This window comes from Myotis brandtii, unplaced genomic scaffold (assembly GCF_000412655.1).
Source record: "Myotis brandtii unplaced genomic scaffold, ASM41265v1 scaffold138, whole genome shotgun sequence".
Taxonomy (NCBI): domain Eukaryota; kingdom Metazoa; phylum Chordata; class Mammalia; order Chiroptera; family Vespertilionidae; genus Myotis; species Myotis brandtii.
This window is the reverse complement of record NW_005354915.1, coordinates 243274-253420: the sequence shown is the minus strand read 5'-3', so window position 1 is coordinate 253420 and position 10147 is coordinate 243274. Positions and strand designations below refer to the sequence as shown.

General features: G+C 54.5%; 1 protein-coding gene across 1 annotated transcript; it reads left to right on the top strand.

Annotated features, from left to right (window-relative positions):
• Positions 1-301: 301 nt before the first annotated feature.
• NAGA (N-acetylgalactosaminidase, alpha-) lies at positions 302-8121 on the top strand. Its single transcript, XM_014535103.1, has 9 exons — positions 302-389; positions 1358-1493; positions 1997-2168; positions 2642-2819; positions 3147-3241; positions 3983-4144; positions 5535-5732; positions 6875-7018; positions 7491-8121. Exons 1-9 carry the CDS (start codon positions 374-376, stop codon positions 7623-7625), a joined length of 1236 nt encoding a protein of 411 aa, XP_014390589.1. The 5' UTR covers positions 302-373; the 3' UTR covers positions 7626-8121.
• The last annotated feature ends 2026 nt before the right edge of the window (positions 8122-10147 follow it).

Below are 10147 nucleotides of genomic sequence, written 5' to 3'. Positions count from 1 at the left end.
AGGAGTCCAGAGCCTGGTCTCGGCCTGGCGTCTCCCCTCTTCCTGGGCTACCTGGAGCCAGTGCTGCCTGTTGGGCCCCGGCCGGAGGAGGCCCGCCCTTGGGCTCTCGGGGCGCCCAGCACTGCAGGGGGGTGAGGTCTGATGTCCGAGACACGTTGTTTAGTATTTCTGAAGGAAGCAGGGAAGTATGGCTGGGCAGGTAGTGGGGATAGTGTGGTTGGTTTGGGGATCCCCGCCCAGGGTTGGAGGCCGCAGGGCTAGTCGGGCAGTAGCGACGCCAGTACTTTTCTAACGTTTCTTAGCTTCCAAAGCCCAACATATAAAGCTGGGAAAAGCAGATCTGGTCGGCTCCTGGGACGCTGGGTGCAGAGCAATGCTGTGGAAGACAGGTAACCTACACGGGAGGGGGTGGCTTTGGGAGGGTAGGTGACCAGCTGGGGGTGGGACTACCTGGCGGGAGTCCAGGCCTCCTCCCCTGATGTGGGTATGCCATGTGGGAGACTTGTTCCTCTTATTCTTGGAGCTGGGCTGGGAAAGGAGAAGGAACTGCCCGCCCCCCTGAGGAATCAGTTCCCCTCTAAAGTGCAGAGGCCCAATCTTATGTGATATCAACATGTGCTGAGAACAGCCCTGTAAAGTCGGTACATTAACTCCATTTTACAGATAAGGAAACTGAGGCCCGAGAGGAAAAGGGCTCACCCTGGGGAGCTGGCTGTGTGCAGGTCCCACCTGGCTGATCTCTCTTTTTATTTTTTTATTTTAAATATAATTTTACTGATTTCAGAGAAGGAGAGGGAGAGAGAGATAGAAACATCAATGATGAGAGAGGATCACCGATCAGCTGCCTCCTGCACGCCCCCTAATTAGGATGGAGCCCGCATGTGCCCTTGACCAGAATCGAGCCTGGGACCCTTCAGTCTGCAGGCTGACGCTCTATCCACCGAGCCAAACCAGCTAGGGCCTGGCTGATCTCTTTAGCCCTTCTAGGTCTCTTGGGGATCTGTGGTGGAGAGCAAAGACCTGGAGTCTGGCTACAGTGGACTGTCAGTTCTGTGTAATGGAGTTGGTCTGGGTAGAGAAAGGATATGACCTTAGCTATTAGTTTTTGCTAATTCTAGCACTGCTGTGGCAACAACAGCAAGTGGGGATGTCCCCCAGGCCTCAAACACACTGACCTGCTCCAGGCTCCATCTATCTGCTCACCCACTGCATGCAGGAGCCAGCAGTTGCAGGAAGAGCCAAGTCCACCTCAAGCCCAGGAGTTGCTCCTCTAGTGTGCAGGCCGGCAGCCTGTGGAGGGGGTCGGGCGAGGGCCGGGGCTGTGGGAGCCACTCCGTCATCCCCAACCCTCCTACAGCGCCGTTGCTAGCCCTGGTGGGCCAGGTGCTGGTGCTGGAGAATGGGCTCCTGCGGAGGCCGCCCATGGGCTGGCTGGCCTGGGAACGCTTTCGCTGCAACATTGACTGTGAAGAGGACCCAGAGAACTGCATCAGGTGAGGAAGCACCACCCCACCTGACAAGCTGTGCCCAGGGCCCTGCAGAGTGGGGGCAGGGAGGAGAGAGTCAGTGAGAAAAGAGAACAGGGTCAAATCCCCCCCATCTCCCATCCCAGCGAGGCTGCAGCCAGAGGTGACTCTTGGGGCCTCTGTGGGGCCTGTCAGGTCTGTGGGGCAGGTACTTTGTGGACCCAGCCCCTGAGATAATCAAAGGAGATAACTGGTAAGGCCAGGCCAGACCTCACAGTGCTGCCCCTGGCTCAGTCCTGCCCCTTGGCCTGGGGCTGGACCATTCCTTTCAACTTCACCCTGTGTAGGGCTCATGGCACTATGCCTGGGGTCATTTACAGTTGTTACCTGGCTTAGTCTGCAGCTGACCCCAAGGCCAGGGTCCTTGTAGCCTGGATTCACACTCAGCATCTGAGAACTCTGAGGAAGGTGCCTTGGATGAGGAACATGCTAGGCCGCTAAGCTGCTCCATCCCCTGCTCCTCTTGCCAGTGAGCGGCTCTTCATGGAGATGGCTGACCGGCTGGCACAGGACGGATGGCGGGACCTGGGCTACACATACCTTAACATCGATGACTGCTGGATTGGTGGGCGAGATGCCAAAGGCCGCCTGATGCCTAGTCCCAAGCGCTTCCCCAACGGCATTGCCTTCCTGGCTGACTATGTGAGCCCCACCCAGCCCTGCCCCTTGGCCTGGGGGCCAGATCACTCTTTCCACCTCACCCTGCTTAGGGCTCTGTTTCCACCATCCCTGTTTGAGAACTCAGTCTGATGGGGAAACAAACAAATCGCTAGTTTTGGCCCACAGTGGTGGGGGGAGCCAGGAAGGACATCTGATCCACCTGGGACTTCAGGAAGGTTCTGCAAAGAGAAGGCAATTCGTGAGCTGATACCAGAGAGATGACATTTAAGGCAGAGGGGATGGCGAAGCGAAGGCCTAGAGGCAAGGATCAGCCCCTGGGAGTGTGTGTTGGAGGGAGGAGAGGACCATAGTTGGCCGAGGCCAGCCAGCAAGCGGAGCCCTCTCCTTTGTCATTGGGGCACCGGAAGGTTTGAATGGGGCTGGGCCAATGCGCCTGTGAGGTGGCTCCCTGAGGGTCCTGCCTGAGCCCACTGTGTCCTTGGCTCCCCCCGCAGGCTCACTCCCTGGGCCTACAGCTGGGCATCTATGAGGACTTGGGCAATTTCACCTGCATGGGTTTCCCCGGCACCACGCTAGACAAGGTGGTCCAGGATGCTCAAACCTTCGCCGAGTGGAAGGTGGACATGCTGAAGCTGGATGGCTGCTACTCGACCCCGGAGGAACGGGCCAAGGGTGAGTCGCACAGCTGGCTGGGGGCCATCAGGTAGACGGAGGGACGGCCATGGAAGGGGCCCCAGGGTCCACTTGGCCGAGCCTGTCTGTCTGTATGCCTCCTAGGAAGTGGTGTTTCCCAGTTCCCCTCACCCAGGGGCTCCCAGCTCCCTAAAGATGGCTGGGCACCGTGCCCACCTGGGAAGTGTTCGCAGCATTGGGCACCGGGGGAAGCACCTCTGTGGAGCGTCAGTTTCCTCACCTTTGGTGGGAGAATGTTTGGGTTGAGGCCCTAGGCTGCTTCCTGCACCTTCTCGGTCCTGAAATGTGGGGGTTGGACTTCTCCAGGGTACCCCATGATGGCTGCTGCCCTGAATGCCACGGGCCGCCCCATCGCCTTCTCCTGCAGCTGGCCAGCCTACGAAGGGGGCCTCCCCCCCAAGGTAAGCCATTCTGTGCCCACCTGGCAGCGTTCCCCCACCTGCCTCCTCACCTCCTGTGCAGGCACAGGCCGCCCATCGCCTTCTCCTCTCACCATAGCTGCCCGAGTGCTGATTTGTAGGTCTAGAGAGAAGGCCCTGAGTACCCCAGAGGCACCCAGCCAGCCTAGGGTCTTAGAGAAGAGGCACTTGTGAGGTGGCTGAAGGCATGGGAACCACACGTGATGGGCAGGCACACTGTACCCATCAAGCGGAGGGAACCTGGGTTGTCCTGAGTGGGCTTGGAGACCCAGAAGGCTGGTGAGGATAGGCAGGTGGGGCCCGTCTCAGAAGGGCCTGTGGGCACCTCAGCAGGGGCCCTCAGCACCTAGGACACTAGAAAGGGTGCGGTCAGACCTGCAGACCTGAGGGAGGACGCTGGCAGAGGGTGAGAGTCACTGCGGGAACACAGGGTGGGTGTGCAGCAGGGATGTTGGTGGTATACCACCTGGAGCCTGTACCCTGGGCTTGACCCAGCTGGCATGGGAGGGCAGGACAGGCTTCTGGCACCAGCATCCATGGAGCAGAGGCCTGGGCAGCCCCAGAGCAGGGCTGTTCTCTGCGGCCTTCCTCATCCTGAACAAGCTAGGGTTGGTTCTCTGCCTTCCCCACCCTCTTGTCTCCTGCTGAGCCTCCCCGCCCCTGTGCAGCCTGCGGGCAGCAGAGGGTGACTCCTGTGCTGAACTCTGCCTCCCTGACACCCAGGTGAACTACAGTCAGCTGGCAGAGATCTGTAACCTCTGGCGCAACTATGACGACATCCAGGACTCCTGGAGCAGTGTGCTCTCCATCCTGGACTGGTTTGTGGACCATCAGGACATTCTGCAACCAGTGGCCGGCCCTGGACACTGGAACGACCCAGACATGGTACCAACATGGAGGGGATGTCCCAGGACCCATCACCATGATGGACTTGCTCCCTCTCTCTGGTCACTCACTGCCAGGTTCTAGATCAGTGTCTCTGAACCAGCTGCATTAGACTTGCCTTGGAGCTTATTTACAATTCTGTTCCCAGGGCCCCACCCCACCCCCACCTTTTGGATCAGAATGTTGGGAGAGGGCCTGGGAATGCCCATTGTTGACAGTCTTCCCAGACAATTCTGATGCTTGAAACTTGAGAACTTGGTCTGCAGTGGCTCTAAGTGAAACAGTATTCCTCTGCAGAGTGAAAAACATGAATATTCCACACCTCTGTCCATTCCCTCCCTAGCCTGTCCTCACCCAGGCTGCCTCTGACCCTTCTTTCAATGCCCTGTACCCTGTCACCCTCCTGCAGAGCCTCCACCGGCAGAACTGGCCCCTCGTACCCACCTCACTCGTAGCCTTGGTGACTTAAATATTTTTAAAATTTGTCTTAGAGTTTTATAGCTATCTCGTCATTTAATTAAGATTTAATATCAGTGATGATTAAAATAATACAAATACTGGCCAGATAGTGGGGCACCTGGAGAAACTGAAATCGGCCTGCCTTAGAGTTCTAGCTCCAGCTCTGCCACGTACCTTAGGCAAGTGACTTAATTTTCTCTGTGCCTCCGTTTCTGTGTTTAATTTTAGTAATTTTTGTCTTTTAAAATATTTTTTATTGATTTTGAGAGAGGGGGAGGGAGAGAGAGAAACATCAATATGAGAATGAAACATTGGTTGGCTGCCTCCTTGTGCCTGTTTTGTCAATTGGAAAATGAAAATAATAATAGTAGCTACCTTATATATAGGGCTGTTTTGAGGGTGAAATGGATGGCCCTTTAAAATGCTTGGCACAGCTTGGCACATGTACAGTGCTTAGTTAGGTTGGCATCACTAAGTATGTAACGGTGTTGTGTGAGCAGTAATCGTTTGTGTCCCGTCTAGATTGGTTGCCCTGGGTCAGGTGGTGGGGCAGGTGGTGGCTACTGGCAAGAGCAGGGACTCTGTCCGGCTCTGGTTCTGGTTTCCTACCACTGCCATCCTGGGTGCGTTTCTTGACTTGCGTGTTTCAGTTTACAAATGCTTTTGGCAGCAGGATCCCATCGGAATGACCTGTGACACGACCAGCACCCGCTTTCTTGTGAAATAAAAAGCTGAGGCTCAAATGGAAAGTGACCCAACTCATCCCGAGGCCACACTGCTAGGGAATGGTGTTTGCCAAACCAGGCTCCCCATGTGGCCGTGCCTCCCACCTCCATCTTCTCCTGCTCCAGCTACAAGCTTGGGGTTGGTTGGGGTTATACCCTCCCCACTGAAGAGGGCAGGGCTGACCACTTCTCTCCTCCGCCCCTAGCTGCTCATTGGGAACTTTGGCCTCAGTTTCGAGCAAGCTCGGGCCCAGATGGCCCTGTGGACAGTGCTGGCGGCCCCCCTCTTCATATCCACGGACCTGCGTACCATCTCCGCCCAGAACATGGACATTCTGCAGAATCCACTCATGATCAAAATCAACCAGGATCCCTTAGGTATCCAGGGACGCAGGATTCTCAAGGTATTGGGGTGTGGGGGGAAGAAAGGGGAGACGGAGGGACTAGGCTCCCCTGAGAACAAGCCTGCAAGGCTGGGTGCATTCAGTTGAAGACTCTACTGGGGGCTATTCCAGCTGTCCCCCACTTGCCCGGTGAGGGCAGGGCCAGAGCAGGACAGCTCATGGGATTTGGGGAAGGGAGACGTCACCATGCAGTGCCCAGGGTACAGTGAGGCCTCTCAGGTTGGAAGTATAAGGTGTCTGGCAGAGAACTGTGATGTCTGGTAGAGAACTGGGGCTTCCCTACAGTGTTTAGGAGTTGTATGAGCCAAGGAATACAACTATTACTCGTACTGGTGTCTTTTTATTGATCACCTACTGTGTGCTGGGCATTCTAGATACATTTCCTCACAAGGTCGATAGTCCTTCCCTGTTTTACAAAAGAGGAAACTGAGATTTGAAGAGTCTAAGTGACTTAGCTCAAGGCCCCACGGTTAGTAAATAGCACAACAGGACCTGATTCCAACAGCGTTGCCCAAAGTTTGTGCTCTTTGCACACTCCTTCCCTCTCCAGTTAGAATAAATCTACACACCTGTAGAATGCACCTGTGGAGAGGCCCAGAGGAGGGACCTTCTGGAGGATGGGCTTCACGCTCCTGGCTGCTCAGGGCAGTGCATCATCTCACTGGCCACTCCAGGGCAGCAGCTGTCCATCCTGTAGAATGCACCTGTGGAGAGGCCCAGAGGAGGGAACTAATCCCTGCCAGGCCGGGGACCTTCTGGAGGATGGGGTTCACGCTCCTGGCTGCTCAGGGCAGAGGGCATCATCCCACTGGCCACTCCAGGGCAGCAGCTGTCCACGTCCATCCCTCCCATCATCCTATGAGCTCTCTGAGGCAGGACCTCATGCAGCATTGCGTCTGTGTCCTGGCATGGGGCCTGGACACAGGAAGTGTTGGGGAGCGTCTGCCAAGTCAGGGAAGGAAGGAAAGTAGAGTTAGATAAGTGGGGTACTGGAGGGCTGTGGTATCACCCCCCTAAGCTTTTGCGTGGAATCAAACTGTGGCCTGGGGAGGGGGGACCCAGGGCTCAAGGGAGGGCCAGGAAGGGGACTTCAGGGCCTGCCTGAGCAGGAACCCCAGCCAGCAGCCATCTTCTGTGCCCAGGAGAAGTCCCTCATCGAAGTGTTCCTGCGGCCCCTGGACAATAATGCCTACGCCTTAGTCTTCTTCAGCCGCAGGACAGATATGCCATATCGCTTCCACTGCTCCCTCTCCCAGCTCAACTTCACCAGCTCCATCTTGTATGAGGTGAGCGCCCTGCAGGTAGTGAGTGCCCTTTGTTTTCCTGGGAGGGCGTTGCTGGGGTGGGCCTCACACAGGCCTCCCCTAAGCCGTGGGCCTTGGGTCCTGTGGCAGGTGCTCAAGGGGCAGCTGCAGGCACTGAGGGCCATGGCTGGTGCTGCTCTCCACGCTGGTACTTTCAGGCTAATCGAACAGGACTACTGAGTATGAATGAGTCCCGTTACCCACTGAGGCCATGCTCCTTGCCTCACTGGTCAGCCCTTGCTGGCACGGTGCTCAGGTTCTCTGTGGGCGAGGCTTTCGCCACTGCCTATGTCTGGGCATCAGCTGGCTGTGCCGGTGGAGAAGTGACAGAGTCACGGCTCCCACTTCTGCAGTGCACACGGGAGGCCCAGCACAGACAGGCAGAGTCCAGGCTTCTATGCCCTCTGCCTGGCCATTCTTATGGGGGCACTGGTTATGTCCCTCCCTGCTGCAGGCCCAGGATGTCTACACGGGTGGCGTCATCAGTGGCCTCCGGACTGAAACCATCTTCACAGTGATCATCAACCCTACAGGGGTGGTGATGTGGTACCTGTACCCTGTCAGGCAGCTGGGAACACCTCAGCAGTGAGGAGCTAAGACATGTGACAGGTTGTAGCAGCACCGCTGAACCCAGACTATGGAGCCTCGACATGCCGAGGGCCAGGAGGCGAGGTTCTCTGCTACCCAGTTCCGCTTGGCGACTGATCCCATCGGACCCAAAGTGCAACCAAAGGGCCAGGTTCCATGTGCTGCCCAAGTGTGAACCCTCTTGGAAACTTGTCTGGGCACTTTCCTGTGGCCTCCTGGCCTCTAACCTTGTCTGCACAGCCCCACAGATGTTGCTAAACAACTCGGCAGCCTAAGCCCCCATAGGCAGGGGCACTGATACCCATCAGGACTCCAGCCTCTGGCCTTTTGTTGACTCTGAAATCAAGATTTGGAATTTTTTATAATTAGGAGTGGGGATCTGACCTCTTGTCAGGAACTTCCATGAATCACAATTGGCTTTCCTGCCCGGAGGAGGCCTTGCAGGCTGATACTCCACGGTTCCCTCAGGTCACCAATAAAGCTGTTCTTTAGTCAAATAGTTGTAACATGGACCTGGGGACATGGGCGCCTTCAGTCAGGGACTCTGAGTGGCACTACACAGGGTGCTGGCTTCAAATCTGACCTCACATGGAAGATGTAGGGCATCTTCTGGTCCCTCATTTTCCAAAATGACCTGCAGGTTATACTCTTAGACAGTCCAGACTTGCCTCACAACGGGAGCCATCCCTGCTCTGCCCAACACAGTGGTGGTGGTTGACAACACGGTGAGGCAGAGCAGCAATGGTCCCAGGCCCTCTTTGTCTTGCCCTTCCCCGCCCCATTCAGATGGCCCAGGCTCTGCTGGCCATGACCCCCCCCTCACCAGCCCCTCTGCTGCAGCCTGAAAGGCCTGATCTGCTAAAGAACTTCGCACTGTTGTCCTAGGCACGTTTCAGCTCCTCTTTTCTGACAGGGCTTCATTCAGTGGCTGTCAGGACCTGGGTGGGAGTGAGGGGCTTCGGCTCTGCCTTTCTCCCACAGGCCCCTACAGCTTGTCCTCTGCCCTGCAGTGCCCCTGCCCCCTCCCCTAGTTCCTCCTCTCCTAACCTGTATCCAAAGACATCCAGGGACTCTTTGTGCTTTAAAACATGTTTCCTGTTCCTCCTCAGGGTTTTAAGGTAAAAGAATGACACGCTCTTAATTGCCTTCCTTTGGTTCCTGTTTCCTAAGCCTCTTCCTTTGGCTGAGACAGGGCACCTGTCTTCCCTGTTGGCTCTTATCCCTATTTAGAAAGCTGGCAGCAGAACAAGCTAGGTAGGTTCCCTTGGGCTCTGAATGCACTGCCCTGCCCTGTGGGAATTCTTCGGGTGGATCTTTCACACTCCCTCCCTCAGGGTGTGAGGGTCTTGTATGTACAGTGTGGTGTAAAGTGCACATTTTACAGTATCCTTTGAACTTCCTGGAGCTTTGCTGATTGAGTCCAGGTCATCAGAGAAAACTCCCTTTCCCAGTTGTTGTCTTGAGGCTGTGGCTCACTCAGGAGGAAAGAACCTACCTCATCCCCTGCCCCTGGAGGCCTGTCACCCTATGCACACCTCCTGCTCCGGGTCTTTGTCATAGAATGATCTTGGGTGGGAATGCTGCCTTTTCCAGCCCCAGGAAAGAAGTCTTTCCCACCACCCTGGGATGTGGAATGTAGTGGTTGAGACCATAGACTTGGGGTCAGGGGTCAGCCTGGACTAACCAGTCAATTCCTTTGCCTTCTAGACCAGAGATGGTGACATTTCTTTACTTGCTATATAACTTGTCCTTTTATCCTGGGGGTGTCTGACTGATTCTATCTCTTTAGCCTTAATTCTCTCACACACACCCTGCCAATCTTCCGGACACTGTTTAACTTTCCTACCCGAGGCCAGTGAGGGACTCAATTATATTTCCCCACCTCAAGGAAACCTTGTTTGGGTCTGAGTACCCTTTCTCTTTTTAAACTTTTAGTATAGAAATTTTCAAACATAAAAATAAAGTGGGACAGTAAATCTCTATGCACCCATCACACAGCTTCAGCAACACGTGCCATTCTTTCTTATCTCTCTTCCCACACATACATTTTTGCCTGTGAGCTGAGAGTACTTGAAAGCAAATCAAAGGAAACTCTGAACACCACTATGTAGCTCTAACAGACAGGGTCTTTAAAATATATATGATCATAAACAATTTTCCTATCCAACAAAATTAAAATATTAATAATCTAATAAACAGACTGTGTTCAGTTTTTGCTACTGGTCTCAAAAATATCTATCTATAGTTTGACTCAAAATCCAAGCAAGGGAATAACAAAAAGGTCCAGTAAGAACCACTAAAAGTTTGTTTCCTCCATAAAAGCAATGAACAACTTGCCATATATCACCAGAATCAACTTTCACAGAATTCTGGAAATTAAACAAAGGCTTGCAGCAACCCAAAGAGCATTTGGTCAAGAAAAATAGTAGAATCTTGGTAAGAACAGCAAGCTTTGTAGTGTTTTCACTTACTCTAGTATCACATTTTAAATCAGCTTTTAAGATGTTCAAAGAACTAAAGGAA